The following is a 26,745-nucleotide window of genomic DNA, read 5'->3' as shown; positions in this document are numbered from 1 at the left end:
GAGAAGCAGGTAACCTGGATTTGCCCACCTGGGGGTCACCTCTCCTACGACGTGAGGCTGCAGGAGCTTCACGAGGGCTGGTCCTGGAGCCCGGGGAGGTGACGCTCTGACCCTCCTGGCCTCGTGTTGCCCCTTGCCCCCTCCCTAGACGCCGGGGATGCTGGTCACTGGTCAGCCCCCATGTCCGCACTGTCCCCACTCAGGTCCAGCGGCCTGTGCTTGATGGCCCGCCCCACCTGCTGTCCCCACCCTGATGTGGGCAGCAGGGCCAGCGGCCTGGGCTCCCAAACCCCGCATAGCTGTGGGCACATCCACTGCCTTGGCCCTCAGTTCCCTATCATATGGGAGGCCGGGGGAGGGGTGGTCTCTGGGCGGTGGCCCTTAGAAGGCCCCCCTGGACCAGGCCATCCAACCGCTCAGGTGGCAGGTGCTCAGTGTCTCACGAGTGCTCTGTGCAGAGTGCTCCCCAGCGCGGACACCGCAAGCACAAGGGGGTGGGGGCACCAGGGGCCCCGGGGGCAGGCTCTGGAGCCAGCGGGAGCCACGCGCTGCACCTCCACCCCGGTCTCGGGGCTCAGCAGCCCAGACTCTGGCCTCTGCAAGCGGACCCAAGATTGGGAGGGGCTGTGGGTGAGTCCTTGTCCCCTGTCCCTGCCAGACCTGTTCCAGGCCCAGAAGGGGACACCCATCACACTGTCCTCCCCACACCAGGACCCTCCACACCCTCTGGGGGCTTCTAGGCAGGGCCTGCCGATTCTGTGGTTCTGTGGGAGGCCCAGGAGCTGAGCCCGGGCCAGAGCATGGGTGGGGCCCGGGGTTCTACTCACGCTGCCCTGGGACACAGGGTGCCTCTCCTCAGCACCACCCCCTCCCCCAACGCCCAGAGAGGGTTCCTGGAGGAGAGTGCAGACCCGGGAAAGGGCCAGCCCACCCTCGGCACGCATGCGACAGGGTGGGAGGTCGCCAGGCTTGGCCAGGACATCTGGTCTCCTGCTTCCCAGGCTTATGCTCTGGTCCTGAGCAGGACACTCTAGAGAGCGGTCCATGCAGGCCTGGCCGGCCCCCAGGAGGAGGTGGAGGAGGCCAGCAGCACCGAGAGAGGGGAAGCCACAAAAATTCTGAGCAATGTCAAGGCGCCACTTTGCCAAAAGCAAACCCCACTTTGCCGGCTCTTTCGGTGGGACATTGTCCAGGCCCCCGGCCAGCCTGGCTCCTGGGTCCACCCGCTGTTATTGTTGTTCTGTTTTGGGGAAGGGCCTGAGCCCCTCCTCTGCTCCCCTCCCACCCCTCACATGTGGGAGCCACAACCGTGTGGAGCAGTTTCCGCAGAGCTCAGCAAAAATCCACCACGAAGGTCAAGGACCAGCAAAAGGCCCGATCCATCATAACAGAAACTGTTTTCATTTCCCAGGGCCGAGGAGGTGAAAACAAGCAAAACAAAGCCGGAGAAGGCCCCTCCCCCGCACCCCCACGGCCTCCCTCATGAGAACAACCGTCCTTCTTACAGGAATTTTACAGCCAAATCACTTAATGGGATTATAATAATTATTTCTTTACTAGAAATTGTATCAACAGCGTCTTTTGAAATCTGCAGGGGGTGGCCCCAGGACTCTGCACAGCCGGCGGGAAAGCAGGGGAGGGGTGTTACGGGGCTCTGGCCTGCGCGCGTGTGCGAGCACACATATGTGCGCTCCGTGTGCGTGTGTGTATGCATGCAGCACCTGTGAGCGTGTGTGCATTTGCACACGTGTGTGAACGTGCAGACCCATGTCCACATGTGTGATGCGTGTGCGCACGCGTGCAGTTGCGTGTGTGTCCATGTGTTTCCCTGTGAGTGTTGTGTCTGCACATGAGTGCAGGTGTGTGCGTGCATGGGGTGTGTGCACGTGTATGAACCGTGCCGTGTGTTCACGTGTGTGTGTGCGTGCACACGCGTGTAGGGCTTTAGGCAGGGCTGTGAGAAGCCTGGACCTTCCTTCAGTTTAAAGGCTGTGAAAACGTCAGGGTTTCCATGGCAACCGGGCCAGCCTGGCGCCTGAGAGGCTCTTCAGGCTGCTCCCTGGCTTGCTCCTCCTGCCCCCTCGCCTCAGCCTCCTGCTCCCCCACTCTCCTTTCTGGGGGCCCCTCCCTTTCCTGGGGGTCCCTCCCCTTCCTGGTGGTTCCTCTCCTTTCTGGGGGTCCCTCTCCTTTCTGGGGCCCCCCTCCTTTCCGGGGGCCCCCCTCTTTGGGAACCTGAACTTCTCAGGAGGCCTATGCTTTCTTCTTTCACGTCGCCAGAACAAATGTGCCCCCAGCGTCCTGGCCCCTCCCCTGCAGCCCCTAGTTTTAAAATCTCATTTTGCTTCCCCGTGTGGTCGTTGACCGGGCCTGACTTTGAAATCTGTTGAAAGGAGACCTTTCTCTTTGGGGGCCAAAGTAAACAGCCTGTCATGTTAAATCATGCTCTCTCCCTCCCTCTCCCTCTACTGCCGGGGCCTGCCCCTGGGGGCTGGGGGAGGGCCGAGGAGCCCCTTTCCTCTCTGCTGCTTGGTCGTGCTTGCGCTCCCCTGAGCTCTGGGTCAGCGTGCTCGCTGCCTGCGGCCTTGGCTCCTAGCCCGGGGACTGCACGAGGCCCCCCGTCCTCAGGGCCCCACCTGGGCGCCGGCTTACCCTCCCCCAGCCCAAATCCCCGGGCCCTCCTGCCCTCCCCTCTCCCAGGCTCCCCAGGTCCTGTCACAGCTCCCTCAGAAACACCTCCCCAATCTGCTTGCCTGCTGTGTTGCAGCCTGGCCAGCCTCCCCCAGGACTGTTCCTACCACGGGGCACCGGGCACCGTCACATGGCTCCTGGGGGCCCCTGTGTTGGCCTCGAGGCCTTGGCCAGGTCCGTGCATGGTCGCCCCTGAAAACCCCACAAAGCCCCCACATGTCTGCCCCTCCACCCCAGGCACCTCCAGGGCGGCTTCACCCCACCTGGAGCCCCGTCCCGTGGGGTCTCTACCTCCTGCCGCCTCCAGGCAGAGCCTGGCCAACACCACCTCACCCGAGCTCTTCCCAGGGCTGGTACGCTGGAGGGATCTCTGGGCTGAGGGTTCGACTTTCCCCTCCCCGCTCCCCAGGTCACACCTGCCTTTTGGGAAGGCCTTCTCTCCCCTTCTCCAGGCACCTCTCCCCTCTCCCTGCATTCCTGCTCTCCTGGAACTGCCTCTGGCACCCTCCCCCCTCCCCTTTTCCCTCCCCTGACACCCCTCCCCTCCCTCCTCTCCCAGCACCCCTCCCCTCCCCGCTCCCCTGACACCCCCCTCACTTCTCTCCTGGCGTGGCTTTGCTCTGCCGCCATCTCCCGGAGACTCTCGCCCAAAGCCGTGGCCTCTCTCCGATGGGCCGAGATGGCCTCCTCGAACTGGGCCTGCAGGGCCTCCAGCTCCGCAGTCGTGGCGCTGACGGTGGCCTGGAGGGAGCAGCAAGCCGGCCACAGCATCCAAGGCTGGGGCAGCTGGGGGTCTGCTCCAGCCCAAGCGAGCAGCCAGATGCTGTCCTCGCTTGGGCTGTACCAGGTGGGCAGGGGCAGAGCGCGGCCTGGGGCTCAGGGTCCTCACGCCCACTGCTGCCAATGCCACCGGTGTCAGGTTCCCAGGGGACGAGGTGATGAAGCCCCAGAGGGGTCTCCCCAAGGTGGGGGAGCTGACCCCTCCGCCCACGCCTTTCCTCTGGGGTCTCCCGGCCCAAGGCCAGGGCAGGGTGGGTGGCAGGGGCCCAGTCAGGGACTCAAGCGCTGACCTCTCTCATCCCTAAAATGTTGCTGTTGGGCCCACCCCGCTGAGGGGCCAAGAACAGCCATTTGGCAGAGAGAGGGCCCTGCCCTCAAATGTCACAGACTTCGGGACTCCTTGGGCTGGGCAGTGAGCTCGGTGTTCACACCCAGGAACTCAGGGCTGGGCCTCCACCCTTGCTGGCCTGCCAGGCACGGGAGAAGCCCCCTAGGTCCCAGGGCCCTGTGGGCGGGGCGTCCACTGGGGTCAGTGCGGGGGGCTCACCCTTCCCAGACGAAGGGCTTCTAGTCCCCCTCTCTGGGACCCTGCCTGTCCACATAGGGCCAGAAAGGCGGACCCCAGCTCAGAAGCCGTGGCAGTGGTGGGGAAGGGGGAGCCCTGTCCCTGAATCCAGGTGAACATAGGGGCCCCTCAGCCTGGCGCTTGGTTTCCTGAGCTGTCGCATAGGTGGGGGGTATGCACAATCGCTGCAGGCCTAAACGTGTGAGCAGCCAAGACACGCCTGGAAAGGGGCCGTGGGGCCGCGGGGCTGCGGGGCCGCCCCCGTAGAGACTTCACAGCCACACTCAGGCAGCCTAGACATCCATCTGGGACTCAGCTTGACGGAGTCTGCCCTCCTGGGGCCTCCCACTCAAGCAGACCCTCTCCAGCACTGGCCGGTGGGCACGTGGAGGAGGGGCGTGTGCTCTGGGCCCCAGGCAAGGCGGCAGAGCTCGAAGCTTTCCTTGTCCACGAGGAAGGACACCACCTACTTACCCGGGGCCTGAGGCCGACCCAGCTTCCTTGCCTGGAACCGCCCTCCCCCCTGCCCTGGCTCCAGGGTGGTCGGGGCCCCCAGGCGGTGGTTTCCTCAGCGGGGTGGGGGGGGGCAGAGCTGGCTTCCTGTTCCGGGAGGCGCAGGTGCCCACGCCACTGGCCCTGTGCGGGTCTCTAAGAGACCTTCCCGGTCCCGCCTGCTGGGATGCGGTCGGCCGCTGCAGGGCGAGGGCACTACTTGGCTGGGGCTCCATCAGGCCCTGTCTCCTGCTCTTGGTGAAGGAGCCTCCCTGGCCCCTGCTGTCCTTCCCCACTGACAGGTATCACCTTGAGTGGCCGGGTCTGGCTGTGCCCCAGGACGGGCCTGGCGTTGCTGTGGGGGCCCTGCCGGGAAGCCCCTGGGAGGGTTGTGAGCGACAGGGCACACAGGGCACCCTCCGCCTGCCAGGGGTGTTTCTGATGGCATCCCACAACTGGCTTTCCTCAGCTGCATTTCTCCTCTCTCTCCCTCCTCTGTTGGTTTTAATTTCCACTTTCCATGCCAAGGTGGCAAAAGGACCCTTAACGAACTCCCTGAAGTGCCCCGCTCGCTGGCAGGCCAGCCCCAGTCCGGGCAGAGACTCAGAGCCAGCATGAGGGAAGGCCCCTGAGCAGGCCTCTCTCTGAGCTGGGGTGTCAGCCCCCAGGGTCTTGGGGGGCGTTGCTGGTTCCCTGACCATGGGTGGGACTGAGGGGGCAGCTCAGTGGGGATGGGAGGAAGGAGGGTACAACCTCCTGGGCCCCTCACTCCTCCCAGCTGTGCCCATGGAAGGGCCACCCAGCCTAAGAGTGGGACAGAGCAGGGTGGGGGCTCCAGGGAGAGAGGCTCTTGGATAAGACTTTCCTAGGTGCCAGCAGCCCGTCCAGGCAGCTCTGCTCCCAGTGACCATGTTAGGCAGCAGTGAGGCGGGGGTGGAAGGTGAAGAGACGCCGTCGCTGAGGCCCCCCCATGGGACACAGCAGTGGGTGCTCCACCCATGGGATGGAGGCACAGGGCCCCCAGGGTCACTGCCTCCACTCCGAGTCCTAGTTGCTGCTGCCTGCCCTGTCCCCTGGACACGGGCTCCTGATGGAGTCGGGAGTCCCAGGTGACCCCAGCTGGTTGCCCGAGGCAGCCTCAGTGCAGTGGGGGCTGGTACCTACGGGGGTCTCTCCCGTCCCTCATCCCTCGGGGATGCCTCTGTGTGGGTGTCCTTCCCAGTGAGGGTCTGCCTCGGGCACAATGCCAGCCTTCCCAGGTTGGAGTTCTCCTTTGGAGACACCTGTCTAATGAGCCAGCCCCAGGAGGTGTTGCACACATTCCCTGAAGTCCCATTTTACCAAGTGCAGCTCAGGCTCACAGACAGGCAGGGCTGCGTGTCTGTGGCGCTGGCCGGGGCCCAGGTCTGGGTTCCACCCTTCTCTACTGCTGGCTCACCTGTGGCCTCTTCCTGGCCGAGCCTGCTGCTGGGGAGCAGGGACTGGCTCTCACAGCCCCCACCCACCACCAGCTTTGGTTCATTGGGTCTTTCCTTCCCATTAAGGCAGTGTTTCCTCCCAGCAGGAGACCTGGACATTCTCTGGGTGAAATTCAGGCTCGGGGGGCCAGAATAGAGGGGCCTGTGTCCCCGGGACCAGGCAGGAAGGGAGTGCACCTGGGGTCTGTCTGGCCTGCTGGGCAGGGCCGGTGGCCAGGCCGGGTGCTCAGGGTCTTGCTTGGGCCCACAGGGCTCACCTCGGCTTGCTCGTGGCGGCTCTGGGCCTCCTGCCGCACATGCTGCAGCTCCTGCATGGACCTGGAGAGCTCTTCCCTCAGCAGCCTCCCCTCTGCCTCTTTCAGTGACAGGGCCTGGCGGGATTGGCGGCAGTGCTTGTAAGGGTCAGGGACCTCTTTAAGGAGAGGCTGCGGCACAACACTGGGAGCTAAAGCCTCTGCCAGCACGTGGTGTGCTCCTGACTTCACATCCCTGCTTGGGAAGGAGCGTCAGCCCAGGGGCAGCCCTTGTCCCGAGTGGGGTCCACGGGACCTTTCACTCTGTCTGACATGGCCCAGCCTCCGTGCCTTCGCTCAGTCAGCTCTCCACACACTGGCTGGCTGATCAGGTGAGTGGATGGTCACACACAGAGATGGATGGTGGATATGGAAGGACAGGTGGATGTGTGGAGAGAAGGAAGGATGTTTAAGTGAATAGATAGACAGATGGTCAAGTGAGTGGTTGGATAGATGGATGGTCATATGAACATGTGGATGGATAGTTGGGTGGACGGATGGTTGGATGGGTGTTTAAGCAAATTGTTGGACAGATGTATGGTTAGGTGTGTGAATGGAAAATCGGGTATGTGGATAGATGGCCATGTATGTGGGATGGCAGCTAGGTGTATAGATAGAAGGATGGCTATTCAGGTGACTGGGTGGATGATTGACAGATGAATGGAGGGACAGTCAAGTGCATGGATGGATAATGGGTGGATGGATTGGTGGATTGGTGGATGGATGGATTGATGGATGGGTGGATGGGTGGATGGGTGGATAGATGAATTGGTGGATGAATGGATGGATGGATGGGTGGATGGGTGGAGGGATGGATGTATTGGTGGATAGATGAATGGATGGATGATGGATGGGTGGATGGGTGGATGGACTGGTAGGTGGATGGGTAGATGAATTGGTGGATGAATGGATGGATGGATGGGTGGATGGGTGGAGGGATGGATGTATTGGTGGATAGATGAATGGATGGATGATGGATGGGTGGATGGGTGGATGGACTGGTAGGTGGATGGGTAGATGAATTGGTGGATGGATGAGTAGGTGGGTGGATGTCTGTCCACCAGAACTGCTGTGGAAGACCAAAGCTGCAATAGCAGTGACCTAGAAAGTTTGCCCTCAGAGCCCTCTTGCTGGGTCAGGGAAGGCACGGTGAAGTGGATGTGAGGGTTCCCTGCTGCCTCATAGTCCCCATTACCTGTTGCATCTCATATTCCAGTTGGAGGAGACTCTCATCCCTCTCATGCTTCAGGCTCTGAATTTCCTCCTTCAGAGCCTCCCTCTTGGCTGCATTCTTTGCTACCAGCTTCTTCTCCTGTTCCAACTGGCGAGCTGCCACTTCCTTCTCCTCTGTCAGAGACAGACTCAGCGTCTCCTGGGCCGATGCAAAGGGACAGGCTGTGAGGGCTGCGTAGGTCAGGACATGTGAGACCAGCAGGTCCTAAGTGAGATCTGGTTCATGGGACATCAGGGCAGGACAGGTCCCCAGAGTTGGTTCACTCCAGTCAGCCATATACCCCCTGTCTTGCACAGTGACACCGAAGCAGGAGCTGGGTCTCACCACCTGGCCGCCCACGTTTATGGAGCGGCTCATAACCCTCTCCTGAGCCTCCACATTCATGAGCTGTAAAATATGTCAAGCAAGGCCTGCAGGGAAAGCTCCCTCCAGCTACTGGCCCTCAGACTGTAGCCAGCTCAGCCCCCCTGAGGTCTGGCCTCTTCTGCACACACGGTCCAGGCCCTGGAGAGCCCAGGCTCACTCGAATTAGGAAGAGTCCTCCTCTGGCCCCAGCCACAGCATGCCTGGGGCTCCTCTGTCTCCTGGCTGGTCTCCTAGGCTCCCGCCCGCAAGTGTCTGCTGCATTTTGGGACATGGTGGACTCTGGGGAAGTGACCAGGCAGCTGGGTGGCACAACGGAAGCAGACCTTCTCCCTGCGGAGCCGAGCCAGGTCCTCGCGGTGGGCCAGCGCCTGGCTCTCCAGGGCCAGCTGCGCCTCCCGTTCCCGCTGTGCCACTTGTTGCTGAAGCCTCCCCACGTCCCTCTGTAGCTTTGTCTCCTGGGCCTCCCACGTACTTGTCAGCTGCTGAATTTCCACTGTGAAGTGACAGGTGCCATCAGGGACTGGACGCAAGGCCCCCACAGCATGGAACCCCCTGTGGTCCTTACGAACTCCCTGTGGAGAGCCGGCCCCACAGAGGGAAAGCCACCTGCCCTGAAGGGGCTGCCAGAGTTGGGGGAGGGGTGGCAAAGCACTCTGTGCCCCACTGCAGTGTGTGTGTCCTAAATTCTCACCTTGTGCTGCTATGGCCAGGCCACCCAAGGCAGGGCAGGCTGCACAGGGAGCACGGGGGAGGAGCGGGGAGCCAGCATGCTGATCCCGAGGCCACCGCCTAGTGGTGCGCTTGGACCCAGCACTGGGTGGGGTGGGGGCCCATCCCTCCCAGACAGTAGTGGAGGAGCCGCTCAGCCCCGTGAGCTCCGGGCCTGTGTTCGTGCCCCTACAGGGGACTGGGGAGTGGGAGCAGCACATCTGGGGAAAGAGATCCACCGAAGGGGGGAGAGGAGCAGAGAGAGCCTGCCTGACGAGCACCTTGCAGGGCCTGCTGAGCCAGCCGCATGCTCTGGGCCTCTCCCGCCAGCTGTTCCCGCTGTGCCTGCAGCTGCATTGACAGCTCTTGGGTCTCGAAGAGGCTGCTCTCCAGAGAGTCCCTCTCGGCCCTGCAGAGAGTCATCAGACAGTGGGCCAGTCACCCAGGCAGTCCTGCCGACGCGGGACGGTGCAGAGCGTACTTGCTGGACGATGGAACGGTGCCCGCCAAGGCCAGGCTCATCAGCCAGAAAACACAGAGAATGCACATCTCATTCATTTTAAATCTTTAAACCACATCAGGCCCTGCACAAAATGATCTTCCAGATGGGTTAAAAAGCTAAATGAAACAAAACAAAACAAACAACAAATAAACAACTCAGAACAATAAAAATAGTAGAGGGGCGCTTGGGTGGCTCGGCCGGTTGAGCGTCTGGCGCTTGATTGCAGCTCAGGTCATGATTTCGAGGTCGTGAGATGGAGCCCTGTGTTGGGCTCCATGCTGGGCGTGAAGCCAGCTTACGATTCTCTCTCTCCCTGTGCCTCTGCTTCACCCCTTCTTTCCCCACGCTCGTGCGCATGCTCTCTCTCTTAAAAAAAAGTCAAAAAAACCACAGAAGGGTATTTTATAATCTTAAGTAAGACACAAAAGCCAGGAGGCAAAAATAAAGAGGCCAGCAGATCTAAATACACTTAAAGGCAGGGGGCTGGTTGTGCAGAAAAGATGCATAAACCGGTTTAAAAGACAAGGGAGAGACTTGAAGAAAAAAATCTGTACTAAACAGACAAAGAGTTAATATCCACCATCTGGGAAGAGCCCCTGTCAATCAGTGACAGAAAGTCAGCTGATTCTACAGAAACATGAGAAAAATGACTGCAATTCACAAAGAAAACACAAGGGGAGAATGACCATGCAAACTTGCTCAGCCTTTCTGGCGCTCAAGGAAGTTCAAGGCACCGCCGTGAGAGGTTACTGCGCGTGCATCGGACTGACAGAACTTAAATAGCGGTAATAGTCAACGTGGGCAAGGACGTGAGGACCATTGTCTTTGCAGAGGGGAGGCCGGGAAATTTCAAAATTTTAAGTGTGCCTATCTTGGAGCCAGCAACTCCACTGCCAAGTGCCAGTTCTTTAGAAACGACAGAGGAAGCGGCACGGCGTGTACGAGATGCTCGCCGCAGCTCCGTCGGGGCCTTGACTGGACGTGGCTTCCGGGCTGATCAACGGCAGAGCGTTAGAAACGATGGTGCTTCTCGTGAGTTGTCGCTGAGAGCGCGGAAACCCGCTTCTCTGTTCTCATGTCTCTGAGAAGCCGGGTGCCAAGCAGAAGGGCTCACGCGGCCTGGTGCCGTCACGCGAGGCTGCTCTGTGTCTGCGCACGCAGACGCCGATGTCGAGAGAGTACACGGCACGGTACGCAGCAACTCGCAGCAGCATTCGTTTCTGGGGAGCATGATGCCGTGGCTTGAGGTTGTTGTCAGAAGACAGTCAAGCCGTCAGCATCAACCAGCCAACGAGCGTGGCCCCATCGCCACGAAGCTCTGCCCTGCACCGGGCGACTCAGGGCGAAGAAAGCAACCGGCCAAACAACACACAGGCAAACACCACAAACACGAACACACAAACAGCAAACACACAACCCCACCCAAGTTAATGGCTCAGGGAAGGCCATGGGCCATGGGGAATCTTGCTGACCCTGACGGGCCCCCCATCTCCCTGCACGATGTTGCCACCTTTGTGGGGGGTGGTAAGGCACATTGACACCTTCCAGGGCTCCCTGATGCCTGCAGAGCCCAGAAACTTCACTTCTCTGATATCCAGTCCCCCCCTTCCAGTCCCTATCCTTGCCAGCACCCCCCCGTTCCCCACTCCCCGCGTCTGTGTGAGCACCCCCTCTGTGGGGGATGCTCTCCCCAACACCTTGATCCCACCTCCTCCCAGATACCAGCCTGGTCCCCTCTGGGAGAAGTGGTCTCCACCCCCAGACACCAGCACTGTCACCTCAAAGCCTGGGAATCTAAGGGTATGTATGTCCAATCTCTCCTTCTGTGGGAGCCCTGGAGCGTCTCGGCCTCCAGAAGCAGAGGCCCGGCATGAGTAGCCAGGGTGCGGGCAGGCGCAGGGAGAGACTCCACCCACCTTTCTGGCAGGCGAGGGAGCTGGCACCCTGTGAACTGAGAACGTGTCCCTGCTGCTGCAGCCTCGTCAGGGCCTGGCTGTGGGGGCTGCAGGACCTTGAACCCGGGGGTCCTCTGTCACTGTCATCCAGCCCACCGTGGGAGAAGCAAAGAGCTGCAGCAGGACTCCTTGTACCTGCCGGCTGTCAGCGTTCCCTGGGACTCATTAACACTGCCATGGTCAGACCCTGTAGCCCCACCGAGCAGCCAGATGGACGCTTGCTACGCGCGCGGGGGATCCTGTGTGCTGGGCGGACGTGGTTTGGCCTTGTCAGCAGAGGCTCAGACTGCTCACTGTGAAACGCTGTTTAACGAGCAGCTGGCTCTGTCTGGGGGCCACTGGGCTGCCATGTGCAGAGGTCCTGGGTCCAGAGGTCAGTGCTGAGCCTGGAGAGAGGATCCTGGGCTGCTGAGGCCTCTGCCCAGCCTCTGCCGGTGATCCGGGCAGCAGGTGCTGGCAGGTGGCAGGGGCCTCTCACCCCTGCTCTTCTGAGTGCCCACGGGGGCCTGGGAGGGGGCAACAGGCAGGGACACTCTGCTTCTGCTGACCCAGAGTAGTCTTCGTTAGGCTTCTGTTCCAATGTCTCTGTCAGTTTTCATTTGCAGAAGAGATTTGTCTGTGAGGATGTTTAAGGACTTGGGACTCTAAGGGTTCTCATGACCCCCAGAAACTGGGATTCCAGGAAGAAACTTTTCTACAAAAATACTTAGATGTTCTTGAGAGCCCACCAGTTTGGGAGCAGAAAGCCACCAGCTTTGGATTTCCACAGAGACCATGGACCAGATCAGCTACCTGGGCAGTAGCCCAGAGGCACCCTGTTCTCACCTCCAAGTGCTTGTTTCATGTCTTCTGGAAGTGGCCCCTGATGGTCTTTGAAGCTCACCTTGCCCTCAATCTCATGGTTCCCTGGGGCAGACACTGCCTGGCTTCAGGGATGGGCACATGACTCCAGCCTGCCAATCTGAGCCCTGCAACTCCCAGGACTGGTTCAGAACATCAAGTGGCTCATCCTGGCCAATGGCAGCAGCTTTGGGGCTTTGTGGGGAGAAGGGCAATATGTCTGCTGGAGGAGGGAGCCTGGAGTGGCTGTTGACCATTTGCCACCTCTTACCCTGAGCCTGCTGAGAACAAAATCCCCTGAGTTAAGTAGAACTGAGCAGGGAGAGGCAGGATTCTGATAGCACTGTGGGAGCACCTGGATCCAGCCTTGCCTGAAGCCGTGTGCACCCTGAACTTCTTAGATCCTTGAGCAAGACATCCCATGCCTTCCTTCTGCTGGTCTGAATTGGGTTTCTGGTTACTTGGAATCTGGCCCGTGTAGCCGCCTTGCTCAGGAGGGCCATCCCAGGGCTCTCACTAGATTCACTTCTAGATGCTCCTCGGATCCAGGCACTGTGTTTGCCCCTCTCCCAAGCCTCTCTCCCAAGTAGACAGAATTGCTCTGTGCTCTACAGTCTCTGAGTAAGTGCCTGCCCCCTGCCTCACTCCAGGCTCTTCAAGGGTGAGGTCATGTGGACACAACCTGCTGGTAGGGCCCCAGGTACCTGAGGTCAGCTGCCTCCTCAGCTGTGAGCTGGACCTGCCTCTCCAGGGCCTCCTGTTTTGCCAGCAGCTGGGTCCGCTCCTCAGACAAAGCCTCCTTCTCCTGCAGGGTCCTCTGCAGAGTGTCCATCTGGGCCTCCTGGTCCTGCAGGCTCTGGGCCAGCTGCTCTTCCAGGGCCTGTTTCTTGCATGTGACCTAGGGGAGGGGGGAAGGGACAGTCTGGCAGAGAGTGGGAGGGTGAGGGGTCTCTCAAGAGAAGGGAAGCAATTTTGTGCAGAATGGCATGGAAGAAAAGCTGGGGAGGAGAGTGGACAGAAGACAGATTGGACCTCAGAAGTGCACGTGCATGTTTCCACAGCAGAGGGGCCTCCACTCTTACAGCCATGGTGGAGAAGGCCCTAAACCAAGCATCCCAGGGAAGAGCCAGCTGCTAATCTAAATGATAACCTTGGTTGGCCCACAAACGTCCAGGGGCAGGAAACATCACACAGCAATGGCAGCAGAAGATGGCAGAGGACTAACTTGCTGTAAACACTTCCATCAAGAACATCACAAGACTCTGGACAGAATATGAAATGGGCAGCTGTACAAGGCCTCAGAGAGCTGCCAAGGCAGCGGGGACTGAAGGAGCCGAGACCTAGAGGGAGGGACATGGAGGAATGAGCCCACCACTTGGCATCTCTTCTCTCCTCAGAATTTGCAGATCTAGAAGTTATGGCCCCCATTTCTCAGTTTCTAAAACTGAGAGTTTGTGATAGTAATATGGCCTCAGCGCAACAAAAACTCAAGTTCAGAGCCCTCATAGCAGACGGGTCCTAGAAAACAGCCCAGCTTTTAGCTGCATTCACCTCAGGGATTCACCCTGGCAGTGGAACTGAATCAGGAATAGATCATGCCTCGTAAAAGCTGAAGCTCAGATTTGGATCACTTCAACCAGGGACTATGGTGATCGTTTACCTTCACTGCCTGCCAGAATCAAAAGTAAGTGTTCTCTGGAAGAAGAACAGTGTCACCAGGATCCTCAAGTTGTTTCCACAATTTTTTACCTATGATATTTGGCATTTACTCAACATTACCAGGCATATCAGGAGATAGGATCATATGGCAAAAAACACATTTAAGAACAGAAACCCTGATGCCTCCCTGCCCTCTTGGGTACTCAGATACTGGAGTTATCAGACATAGAGTTTAAGATAGCTGTGATTCAACATTCGAGAAGATGGATAGCAAGATGTAGAATTTCACAACAGCACTAGAAGCTAGAAACAATCTAATTTTAACATATAGTAACCAAAATTAATAAATATATGGGTTCAATGTCAGCTTAGACAGAAGAGAGGACTACTCATCTGGAAGATAGACAAAAGAATGTATTCAGACTGAATCATGAAGAGAAAAAAGGATGAAAAACACGGAAGAGAGTGTAACAGACACATGTGACATGGTAAAAAGGTCCAACATGTGTGCAATTGATGTTGCACTAGGAGAGGGAATATTTGAACAGATACTGCACAGGAATGTCCCAATTCCAGTAAAATCCATCAAACCACAGATTTAAAATGAACCATGATCCTCCAACAGAACCAATACAAAGAAAATGTCACAGATACAAGGCTTAGTAAAGCTTCTGATAAAGATAAAGAAATACACCTTTTAAAACCAGAGGGGAAAAACACATGTGAAGTTAAAATGAGCAACAATAAGACTGACATTTGATTTCCAAGCAGCAAGAAGGAAAGTCAGAAGATGGTGGGATGAATTCATCAAAATGCTGAAGGCAAATAATGGCTATCCTAGTATTCTATAACCTGTAAAGAAATTCTTCAAGCATAGAGACCAGAACTTTTTGCTCTCATGATGGTGAAGGAGGTTGTTGAGGACCAACCCTCCCACCTGGAACAGCAAGAAAATCTGAGCAGTGTACCTGCAACATAACTAACCATATGAGGGCCTAACAGGCGCCAAAATGAGACCCAAGGAGACATGGATCCAGCTGAGCCCAATACTCCACCACAGATTTTCCTTGTGGTGTCAGCCAGCTCCTAAGTAGCCAAGGCCCAGAGCCTTTGCAGCCAAAGATAAGGCCTTAGCTAGAAGGCTGGGAATTTGACTTATTGTTTCAGCAGGCTTACGAGACTAGAGAGACCTAACCTGGAGTTCAGAGCTACCAAAGCAGCTGGGGTTTGAGAGGTGAAGACATCACAAGGGAGGGGAGACTCAGATTCTGTATTGTTTTTAAAAATGGTACTGCTGGGGCGCCTGGGTGGCTCAGTTGTTAAGCCTCTGCCTTTGGCTCAGGGCATGGTCCCAGAGTCCTGATATCGAGCCCCACATCAGGCTCCTCCACTGGGAGCCTGCTTCTTCTTCTCCCACTCCCCCTGCCTGTGTTCCCTCTCTCGCTGTCTGTCAAATAAATAAATGAAATCTTTTAAAAAAAATGGTACTGCTTTTTCTTCTCTTTTCTTTTTTTAAATATAACTCCAAAGAAGTACAGGGCCAAGGAACTGTGAATCTGAATGAGAAGTGGCAGATGAGAATCTGAGAAGTCAGGTAGAACTTTGGGCAGTCTTAACAGAATTGAAAAAACAAAACCTGGAGGTAGGGCTCACCAGAAGCTAGAGGTCCTGGTCAGCATCCAACACGTCCAGTGAGGGGCCTGGGAGAGCTGTGTTGTACCCTAGGGCACACCAGAAATAGGCTGGTCCTCACAGGATACTGAAACCCACTTACAAACCAGAGTGAGCCTATGCTGGCTAAGGGTGATCTGCCCCTGCTCTGATTTCCCAAAAGCAAAAAGTAAATTCCCTCTGGAAAAAGTTGATATCATTCAGAGCCTCAAATTAGCTCTGCAAAAACACAAAGTCTTATTCAACAAAATTATTATGCATATCATGAGGCAAGACCACGTGACTGAAAACCAAGAGATAAAAGACAATAGAAAGAGACCCATGAGGAGATGCAGATGTTGGAGTTATCAAAGACTTGAAAAAGATTATAATTAATATGCTGTGAAGATAAAGCATTTCGCCAGATAACTGAAGTGTGTGTGTGTACATAGTTAAAGTGACCATTTAAGGTAAAAATATGAGTAATATATTGTATAGTTTATAACAACACATGTAGAAATAAAATATATAGCAACAAGAGCACAAAGGATGGGAGGGATAAATGTAATAAATGTTGTGAAGGTCTTAAATTGTTTTTGAAGTTGTATAATATTATTTGAATATAAACTATGCATATCATAATTTTAGAGTAATTACTAAAATAATGAGGAAAAGAAGTATAGCTTAGAAATACCAATAGAGAACATAAAGTAGAATACTATATAAATATAGAACTAACCCAAAATAAGGCCAGAAACAAGGAATGTAAAAATGTGTTTTTAATGAGAGAAATAGAAAACAAGTGCTGAGATGGCAGTATAAATCCATGCATATCAATGGTTACACTAAATATAAATGGTACAAACACTCCAATTAACAAGTAGAAACTGTCAGAGTAAATATAAAAGCAAGACCAAACCATATGCTTTTTACAAGAAACACACTCTAGGTATATAGACACAGACAAATAGAAAGTAAATATATTGAAGGATATAGAATGAAAACACTTAGCATGAGAAAGTTGGTGTGGCTCTATCAATATCAGAAAAACTAGATGTCAAAGAAAAGAGTGTCACTGGAGAGAAGAGGGGACATTTTATAATGATAAAGAGTCCATGCATTATGAAGACAAATGTGTATGCACCTAATAATAGGAATTCAAAAGATGAGGCAAAAATGGATAGGACTCAAGTTTGAAATAGACAATTCCATAATCACAGATAGAGATTTTAATGCCTTTCCAGCACTAATTGTTAGAACAAGTAGACAAAACAACCAGCCAAGTAAAACCGATAAATAAAACAAGAAAAACAAACAAACAAACAAACAAAAAACCCATAAGGACATGGAAGATTTAAACAATATTGGAAGTAATTGGTATTTATAGATCTTACATCCACCAGGAGCATTGTGCACACTCTTCTCACATGAGCGTGTGTGAGCCATAGAGCATGCCTTTCAATCCATTCCAATAGCATGGAGTAGGTTTTCTTTTTATAATTATTATTTATTTTTTTCAAGATTTTATTTATTTATTTGAGAGAGACAGAGAGTGAGAGTGAGCACAAGCAGGGAGGAGAGGGAGAAGCAGTTTCCCCGCTGAGCGGGGGAGCCCGTTGTGGGGCTCAATCCCAGGACCCCGAGGTCATGACTTGAGCCAAAGGCAGACCCTTAACAGACTGAGTCACCCGGCACCCCTAGAGTATGTTTTCTGAGTGCAATGGAATTATATTAGAAATGGGTAACAAGCTGGTACTTGGAAAATCCATATGTTTGGAGTTAGGCAATATACATCGATAACCACAGGTTAGAAAAGAAGTGACACGGGAGTGAGAAAATAGCTTGATCTGTGCGATGATGAGAGCACAGCGAGCGTGGTCATCAGTACGCAGAACAGACAGCGAGGCAACAGGAACCCCAAGAGCCTACACTGGTTTAAGAAATTGAATTCATTATCAAAACTCTTCTCACAAGGGAAACACTCCGGACTGAAATAACCTCACTAGTGAATTCTACCAACATTTAGGGAAGAAATAACACCAACGTCATCACGCTTTCAGGAAATGAATAAATTTCCCAATTTATTTTAGGAGACCCTGCGTCCAAATCTGACAAAAACATGATGAGAAAAGAAAATCGCAGACCACTAGTCTTCATGAATATAAATGCAAAAATCCTTCACCAAACATCGAATCCAAAAATACATAAAAAGGCTATTAATGTATGACCCAGTAGGGTTTATCTCAGGTATGGAAGGTTGGTGTAACCTTCAAAAACTTAGCCAATATAACTCAGTGCATTAACAGAATAAGGAAAACAATGACGTGATCATCTTGATAAAGAAAAAGCATTTAAAAGAATTCAAAACCCACTCATGATAATAACGACGAGGACCCCTCTCTGCACACTGGGAATGAAAGGGGACATCCTCAGTGTGATGGGGGCGTCCGTGAAAGGCCCATCGATAACGTCGTACAGAAGTGAAATACTGACTTCCTTCCCCGGGACGGGGTTGGGTGGAATGTTGGCCACTCTCACGGTCTTTACAACCTTGTTCTGCACCTCCTTAATTAGTGCATCAAGAGAAGAAGAAACAAGAGTCACCGCGATCAGAAGGAAAACTGATGCAATTCACAGATGCCATGATTACGAAAATGGAAAACCCCGGAGCTCACGAGTGAACGTGGCAAGGTTGCATGACTCAAAGTTCATAGACAACACTGTACTTCTCTACACTAGTAATGAACACTAGGAAAATAAAATTAAACCGGCAAGGCAATTTACAGTATCCAATTTAAGAATCAATTTAATCAAATACGGGCAAGACATCTACACTGAGCACAAAACACAGCTGAGAGAATTAAGAGATATACCACACCTTCATGGAGGGACACTGTGATGTCCCTAAGGAGTCCAGGCTTCTGAACTTGACCTATAAAGTCAACATAATCCCAATCAAGTTTCTAGCAAGCTTCTGGGGGGGGGGGGAAGGGGGGACTGACAGAAATTCACAAGCTGATTCTCAAATGTACATGGATATGTACAAACTTTAGAACAGTCAGAACCATTTTGAAAAAGAAGAATAAAGGGGCGCCTGGGTGGCTCCGTCAGTTGAGCGTCTGCCTTTGGCTCAAGTCATGATCTCAGGGTCCTGGGATCGAGCCCCACGTCAGGCTCCCTGCTCAGCGGGGAGTCTGCTTCTCCCTCTCCCAGCCCCTGATGGTGCTCTCTCTTGCTATTTCTCTCTCTCTCTCACAAATAAATAAATAAAATCTTAAAAAAAAAAGAAAGACTAATAAGATTAGAGGACTCATGCTACTTAATTTCAAGACTTACTGAGAAGCTACAGTGTGGCTTTGGGGAAAGAGTGAGCAGAATGATTTGCATAGATTGACGATCTGACCTGTGCACATGTATGTTCAATTTACTTTCAACAAGTAGCCGAGGTAATTCAAGGGAGAAAGGACAATCTTTAAAAATGGTGCTGGGACAGCTGGACATGAGTGTGAAAGATAATGGACTTGAGTTCTTCCTTCACACGACACACCTGCGGTCCACACATGGTGGGGCATCAGAATCCCCCGCAGGGCTCCCTCAGATCCAGACTTCTGCCGCCCACCCTGCAGTTTCTGATTCCGCTGGTTCCGTGCGGCATTTTGAGAATCTGCATTTCTAGCTCGTTCCCGGGTGCTGCTGCTGCTGGTCTGGGCAGCACACTTTGAGAACCGCTGCCATACAGAAAAATCAACCTGCAATGATCACAGACCTACCTGGAAGAGCTGGGTGGAAACACAGGAGGGCGCTGGCTTGTCCTTGGGACACACAAGAATGTCTCAGACAGTATCTAGGAAATCCTAACTATACACTTTTTTAAACTTGGCGAACTGGATTTTAACAGAATTAAAATTTTCTGTACACCAAAAACAACAGTAAGAAATTGTACAGACAAGTCACAAAGATGAGTGAACTATTCTAAGCGCATCGTCTGACTAAGCATGAAGACATGTGAAGAATTCCTCTATGTCCATAACCAAACTACAAACACCCAATAAAGATGGGTAAAAGATTTGAACAGACACTTGACAAAACAAGATATACAAATTTCCAATGAGTGCATGAAAACACGCTCCAGCGGCTCTCCAGGAATGCGAATCAAAGCCACGGCGGTACATAACTTCACACGCACACACGGGAGCTGACAAGTACAAATGCGTGATGCCAAATGCGGACAAGGCCGGGGAGCAGCGGACAGCTCCCCGGGCTGCTGGCGGTGGATACACTGACACGAGCACTTCGGAAAACCGCTTGCCAGTTTCTTACTAAATTCAACACACACCTACCAAATGGCCACAATCTCCCTCCCCGCACCGGCCGCGACTTGCACACCAATGTCCACGGCCGTCTTGTGCATCACAACCAAACTGGAAAGAACCCAAATGTCTAGCAGCAAGGAAATGGGAAAGCGAATGTGGTTTATTTGCACACGAAACGTTACCATGCAGTCAAAAAACCCCGAGCTCTTGCTACATGTAACAATGCGATGACACCCGCCGACATCACGCTGAGAGGGGGTGGACACTAAACGGCCCCAACACCACGGCTCCATTTACCAGAAGCTCTCAGGTGAAGCTCGTGCGTGGGGGTGCGCAGAGGCTGCCTGGGGGCAGGGTGGACCCGAGGCCCCGGGGAGACCGTCCACTTCTCGGTGCTGGCCAGGCGGTGCACGCAAGTCGGGGAACGCACACTGGTCCTGAGTGTAAATCACACTCCAGTGAAAGGAGGAGGGAGAAGTCAGCCGGAAAAGGATGGGACAGAGCCGGAGAAACGGAAAGACATGGAGCTGCGTCCCAGAGCAGAAAGGGCACCTAGGGTCTGAATGCCACCTGGGGCCTAAGACTGCAGGCACAGGGTTCCACGTGGGGCAACAGGCCGGGATTGGAGGAAAGCGAAGTGCTCCAGTGCCACTGCCCACGGAGCCTGCCCTCCTCTGAAGGCCAAGGTCCACGGAAGGTCAGAGGTCGGAGAAGGGATGCATGAGCGAAGAGCAAGTACAGAGGCGGTCCAGGGGGGACAGAAGCAGGATGGGGGGAAGCAGTGAAGCTCCTGACCCCTCAGTGTGTGGAAGTCTCGGGGCGGAGGACTTCGATCCTCTGAGCGGGGCTCTGGGACCGGCCCTGGACACCGGGGATAGGCCCCATGTACCCGTTCTCCGCATATCCCTCCCCCGTCTCCTACCCCCCACCACCGGGAAGCCGCGTGGGTTAGCGGTTAGCTTTGCCAGCGGACGGCACTGGTGCTGACGTCCTGAGCCAGTGTGACCTCTAAAGTTGACCAGTGGCCTTCCACGCCCAGGGAGACGGGCAGCCCTGCCGGGGGGAGCGGGAGCCCCACGGGCACCTCACCTGGTCCACCTGCTCCTGCAGCTGGGCCCGCTGCTGCCGGAACCGGGCTGCCTGGCCTTCCAGCTGCTCCCGCCGCTCCTCCAGGCGCCCGCAGGCCTGCTGCAGGGCCCTGCGCTCCGACTGCACGAGCTCCAGCTGCTGCTCCGCCCGCGCCAGCCGCGCCCGGGCGCCCGCCTGCTCCTGCTCCAGCGCTTTCTGCTGCTCCCGCAGCTGGTCCCGCTCCTGCTCCAGCTGCCACCGGGGGGAGGGGCTGCGTCCAGGCCCGTGCACCACGCGCCGTGCACCCCAGTCCCGTGGGCCGAGCACCCCGTCCAGCCAGCGCAGGGCCTGGCAGTCTCCCTTAGGCCTCTTGCCCCGACAGCCGCTGTCGGGGCAGGAATGGAGAAGTGGGGAGGCGGGATCGCGAGGGGGGCCTGGCGCCGAGAGCAGCCCTGGGACCAGCCTCACCTGCAGGACCAGCTGGCTCAGGCTGCCTTTGTCCCGAGCCAGCGCCTCGGTCAGGGCAGCCATCTTGGCCAGAGATTCCCTTTGCTCCACTCCCTCCGACTTCAGCCGGGTCACGAGCAGTTCCAGGTCGGTGCTGCTGGCCTCGGCCTAGGGGGGAGGGCACAGTCACCCCGATGACACTTTCGGATCCACGCGCACACCTTCTGCCCAGGCAGCGCTTTTGGGCCAGGGAGGGAGTGAGCTCTGGGTGGGACAGGGTGGGGCGGCTCTGAGGTGGACGGTGGCCCCCTGGGTACCAGGCTGCAGCCGGGAGAGGCGACAGGGGAGCCGAGGGAGACACAGGGAGAAGCGGCTTTGGCTGGCGGCCAGGGAGGGTAGGCCAGCCCCACTGGCTGGGGACCCCGGAGAGTGAGGAGACAAGTAGGAGGGGGGCGGGGGGGGGTACCCGGGCCAGGGCTCTGCGTAGACCCTCCCTCTCGCTCTCCAGAACATCCCTCTGCAGCCGGGCCGAGTTCAGCGCCTCCTGGGCTGACACCAGCTCCTTCTTGAGCCCCGAGACCTTCTCCTCCATCTGCTCCAGGCGCCCTTGACTGAGGTCCAGAAGCCAGAGGGCAGAGAGTGTGAGGTCACCTCAGCGCAAGATGGGGGCCACAATGGGCAGGGTGAGGGCCCATAATTCCCTCCGAGCCCAGGGAGCCCCAAAGGAGCATGGGTGGCCCTGCAGGGGCTCGTGAGTCCTGTTTCAGGGCTAGGGCTGGGGGTGGGGGTGGGGGTGTTCTTGGTCCATACCTCGACAGCCGGGGGGGAGGAGGAGTGTGAGTGTGTGTCGTGTGCACATGCGTGCACGCACAGCTCACGGCGCCCACCTCTGCCCCTGCAGGGTGGTGAGTAGGCCTTGGGCCAGAGGTTGGAGCAGGGGTGTAGGGGTGGGTGTGATGGCCCAGCCTGGGGGAGTGTGCTGTCCTGCCTGGAGATGAGCCCGTTTGTGGCTGGGACACCGAGGCTGAGAGGCGCGGCGGCCCCTTTCCCGGCGCACCTGGTCTCCAGCTCCCGGCGGCCCCGCTCGCCCTGCCGCACCAGCTCTTCCTTCTGCTCTGCCCACAGCAGGAGGCCCCTGTGCAGCTCCGAGTTCTCGGCCTCGAGGGCCTCCAGCCGCTGCTTCTCTGTGTCTGAAATGGCCGCCTTCCCCCTCATCTCCTCCACCGCAGTCTCCAGAGCCCTTTTCTCTCTGGGAGCAGGGGAGGCCGAGGTTGGGGCAGTGCCAGGACTGGGTCTGGGGAAGGGGAGCTGAGGGACGCGTCCTGGCTAGAGTCAAGCCTTGGCTGAGTGCCAGGAGCGTGGGCAGGGCAAGGTGGGCGCCAGGCCGGGGCCATTCAGAGCAGCAGCCTGGGGAAGCGTGGTGGGGGACAGGAGAGACCCAACCCCCTCTGGTCCCGGCGGGCTGCTCCTCTCATGGAGGCCTTCTGGGAGCCCCGGAAGCACTCAGGGTCCTGCTCCCTGGTGCATCCTGAGCTCAGCCCTCTGCTGCTCACAGGCCAAGCTCAGCTAGCTGCAGAGCTCAGAGGGAAGGAAGGAACCCCTCCTCTGCCGGCACCCCGTCCACCTCATCCCGACAGGGCCCCGGGCCCGTGAAACATAGCACCCTCCTGCAAAGCCGCCCTCATAGGCTGATCCACTCCCCAGTCCTCTCTGCATGCCACCCCTCAGCCAGGAATCTGGACCTCAGCGGCTCCCCCTCGGGCCCTGGCTCCTGGAGCGCCCAGTCCTGTAGCCTCCCTTTCCCAGATGCCCGTGGGATCTGGCCCCTCCTCCCCCCACTCTGAGGACACCCCCAGGCCAGCCCACCTGCCCCGGGTGCTGCAGCTTGCCCCCCAGCAACCAGCCCAGCCCTTCCAAGCCATGGGTTTGGAAGGTGGTGCCCCCTGCTAATAGCCCCCAGAGCCCCCACTGCCATCTGCTCCTTGGGAGTGTTGGCCCCCACCAGCCTGACCCTGCTCCCCACACGGCTCTGTGCTCTCCCACCTCTGCTCCCACCTGCCCCTGGGAAGGCCTCCCCCTGGCACAGGAAGGCTTCAGCCCTCCAGACCCTCCTCCACCCCTCCGTGCCACGTCCCACGCCCCACGCCAGGCTGAACGCCTCTGCCCGTGTCTTTCCCTGGGTGCCTCTCAAGGCAGGGTCGGGGCTCCTTTCTCCTCCGATCTCCTGTCTCAGCACTGAGGGCACTGTCGGGTCACCCAGAGAAGGAGCCTCCTCGAGGGAGCCGCAGTCCCGACCCCCCAGGGGTGATGAGGGGAAGCGGCCTCCTTACCTGCTCCCTCTCCTGGCCCCGTTGGGAAGCCTCTGCTCCTCCAGCCAGAGCCTGCTGGCCGCCCACATCCCAGCTCAGGCAGTGTGTGGACTTGGGAAGCTCCACCTAGCCCCTCACTCAGGACTGTGGGTCCTGGAGGTTCTTGTCCCGTGCTTCCCCACTCGCACCAACCCCAGGGCAGGAAGACGTGCACAGAACATCTGGAAAGCCTCATGGCCGACTGCACTTTAAGCCGCCAGATCCATAGGGCACCCCAGGAGAGCCCTCAGGCCGCCCCAATGGATGTGGGGAGAAGGGAGTTTGGGGGATTTATGGACCATTTCTAAAGGATGGACAGGACCCCTGGGAGGAGTCCTGGGAGTCAGGCGGGAGGCCGCAGGTGGGAGAGGGTGTGGCAGTGGAGCCAGGCTGCACTTTGGGGATGTAGACTGAGGGGGCAGGGCACGTGCTGAAGCTGGGCTCTGGGAAGGTGCGTCCTGGACGGAGGCAGCCCAGGTAGGCCCAGATGAGGGCAGGGAGACTCAGAGCAGGCAGGAGGCTGTGGGGCTGAAGCCAAGGGAGGTGGTCTTGCCAGGAGCAGTTTCTGGCCTGGAGACGGGGCCCTCTCTGTCCCCTGCTGGAAGCACCCCCAGAGTTGGTCTGCCCAGCCCTGGCCTCCGGTCACCTTCGCAAGAGCTCGCTGGTCGCCCTGCAGTGCTGTGCCTCCCGGCCCTGTGCCTCCAGCTTGCGCAGGAGGTCCTCGCGGTCCCACACCTGCTCCCGCTCCCGCTCCTGGAGGAGCCTCCTTGAGGCCTGCAGCTCCTGCCGGCTCTCGGACAGCTGCTCCCGGAGCCGGGCGGCCACCGCCTGGGAGGACTCCAGCCGCAGGCGCAGCTCCTGCCCCGGGGCGGGGGGTGCCGCGTAAGCCCCCTCTGGTCTAGGCGGGCCTTTGACCAGACTCCCCCAGGAGAGACGCACTGAAGACCGGAGCCCCTCCCTCGGGCTGTAGCTCAGGCGGGCCGGAAGATGCGCTGGCTGTGTCCAGACCCTTCCCCAAAGCCACCGCCTTCCCACAGGCCCCTGTCTCCCCTCTGTGGCACCCGGGCCTCCCTTCCTGTGGCCCCAGGGTATCCGGCCCTGGGTGAACCGCGGGCAGGCCCTGTAATGGCACTTCGGGCCTGGTGGGGACCAGGGCGCAGCTTGGCTTCCGGTGCCCCTGTGGGCCGTGGCCGCCCACCTGCTCCAGCAGCCGCCGCCTCTCGATGGCTGTCTGCACGGCCTGCAGTGCGGGGTCCGGGGTGTCCAGGGCGTGGGCCTGTGGTGGGGACATGCCCCGCTGGGGGGACACGGATCGTGCGGGCCTCGTCAGCAGGCCCCGTGCCTCCTCAGCTTCAGTGCTGCCACCCCGCACCAGCTCCGGGTACCCCGCGTCCGCCCGGGCCACCTTCAGGGCGCAGAGAGGAAGGGATGGAGGGGAGAGAGCTCAGGGCTGTGGCCAAGCAGGGCCCTTCCAGATCCTGAGGAGGGTCAGCCATCAGGATCCCAGCGGCTCTTCCGCTTTGCCGCAGGAAGGACCGAGACGGGCCTGCACCTCTGTGATACTCTCCAGAACACGCCGCAGGGACTCGACTTCCTCCTCCCAGGTGCCCACCACCGGCTGGCCTCCGGTGCGCCGGGACCCCTGTAGCCGGAGCAGACTCATCAGTGGGGCCGGCAGCTGCATCCCGCCCCGCGCCCGCACCCCGCCCCGCGCCCGCCTCCTGCAGAGCTGCCGCCTCCCCACCCCGCGCACCAGCTTCTGAACGAGCATCCTGAGCGAGCAGATGGCCGTCTCCTTCTCCGAGTTTTGCTCTGTGAGCTTCTCCACCAGCACCGTCTGCTCAGAGAGTCTGCAGAAAAGGTGGCGGCCGGGGAAAGGGTTGTCAGAGCAGAGAACAAAGCCCAGAGTGTGTGTGGGGGGGGCAACGATGCCCAGGCTGTGTCCTCCCCCTGCGGTGTGGCCTACACCCTTGCATTGGCTGAGTGGGCCTTAGTCCCCTGTCTGGTCAGACACTTCTCTCCTGCTCTAGAACCTTCAGTGGCCCCCACTGTCTCTGGAGGAACGTGCAGAATCAGAGTTTGGCATTCCAGGCCCCACTCCGACCCTGACTCTGCTCTCCAGCATCATGGCCAGTGGCCCCCTGAGGCCCCCCCGTCCTAGGGCCTTTGGTCCAGCTGCTTCTCTGCCTGGAGCACCTCTGCCACCCAAAGTCCGAGAGTAAGTGACATCATTGTCCCTTCTTTCCCAGGAGCCACCTTCTTCTCAAAGACCCCTGGCTCCCCTCGGTGGCACCTGGGTCTCCCTTCCTGTGGCCCCAGCGTCTTCGGCCATGGGGCACTACCCCGGGAGGCTGCATTGGGCCATCATGCTCCTTTGGTGCTGGTCTGGGGTTCATTGGACTCAACTGGCCCTTTGAGGGCAGGGCAGGTTTCTTCCCCTCAGCTTGGCAGGTGTTTGTGGCCGAGGGATCCCGGGGCCAGCAGGTTAGGCCTTCCCTGGGGCGCCGTCTCCCCACTACCCGCGGAAGGTGCCCTCCAGAGATTTCTGAGCCACCAACGTGGTTCTGTGCCAAAACCTCGTATGCTTGCTCTGAGGCTCACAGACCCCAGAAGGGGCCCTGGTCTCATGTGCACCAGGAGTAGACCTGGGCCCCTCCACCTGCCTCGGCTTCTTGAACGGTCTGCCTCAAAGCAGGTGCCCACCCCTGGAGGGAGGTACTTCGAGGCCGAAATTCCACTTCTGGGAACCAGCCATGAGGACACAGGTCAAATGTGTCCACTGCAGTGTTCCCTGAATCCCTCAAAGTTTGGGTGCTCTAGCTCGGCCTCTGGGGTTTGGTTAGGGACACGTGAGCCCGCCACCTTGGGGACCGTCCCTCTGCCGCCAAGAGCACGATCGGGAGCACGAGTGGCAGCATGGGAGGTGCCCTGGCGTGGGAATGCTGGGCGCAGATCAGGAGGGAAAGCTGCAGGCAGGCCGTGGGCATGTGTCTCGGAACCTGCAGCCGCTCGGGAGATGGGGAGGGGTGGGAGGTCCAGGCCCAGGCCAGCCTGTGGCCGGCACCCACCTGGCCTGGAGCGCCACTTTCTCTGTGTCCCAGCGGCCCTGCAGCTGGAGCATCTCCCGCACCTTGTCCCGTAGCTGCCGCTGTAGCCGTGCAGCCTGCGAGGCCTGCTGCTCCCGGGCGCCCTCCCCGCTGCTGGCCGACAGCCGCAGGTTGGAGTCAAGGTTCAGGCAGGCCGTTTGCAGGCGCCAGGCCGTCCTGGCCGCCTCCGCTCGCATGTCAGTGAGACCCCTGGGAGACAAGGGCAGCACCCCCAGCTGAGCCTCAGGACTGTCCGCGGGCTCCGGCCCGAGG

The 26,745-nt window shown here is 57.6% G+C and overlaps 1 protein-coding gene across 1 annotated transcript in view; it reads right to left on the bottom strand.

Annotated features, from left to right (window-relative positions):
• The window catches only part of CROCC2 (ciliary rootlet coiled-coil, rootletin family member 2), a 63,210-nt gene that overhangs the window by 17,652 nt on the left and 18,813 nt on the right, over window positions 1–26,745 (bottom strand). The window contains 14 exon segments of the mRNA XM_044381615.3: window positions 3,286–3,429; window positions 6,261–6,374; window positions 7,492–7,668; window positions 8,220–8,389; window positions 8,886–9,013; window positions 12,606–12,799; window positions 20,613–20,843; window positions 21,060–21,206; window positions 21,505–21,649; window positions 22,096–22,287; window positions 24,033–24,244; window positions 24,585–24,791; window positions 25,140–25,236; window positions 26,455–26,682. Of these exon segments, the coding sequence (XP_044237550.3) occupies window positions 3,286–3,429; window positions 6,261–6,374; window positions 7,492–7,668; window positions 8,220–8,389; window positions 8,886–9,013; window positions 12,606–12,799; window positions 20,613–20,843; window positions 21,060–21,206; window positions 21,505–21,649; window positions 22,096–22,287; window positions 24,033–24,244; window positions 24,585–24,791; window positions 25,140–25,236; window positions 26,455–26,682 (2,386 nt within the window).

This window comes from Ursus arctos, unplaced genomic scaffold (genome assembly GCF_023065955.2).
Source record: "Ursus arctos isolate Adak ecotype North America unplaced genomic scaffold, UrsArc2.0 scaffold_1, whole genome shotgun sequence".
NCBI lineage: Eukaryota > Metazoa > Chordata > Mammalia > Carnivora > Ursidae > Ursus > Ursus arctos.
The sequence above is the reverse complement of the archived record's forward strand: the minus strand, read 5'-3'. Positions and strand labels throughout refer to the sequence as shown.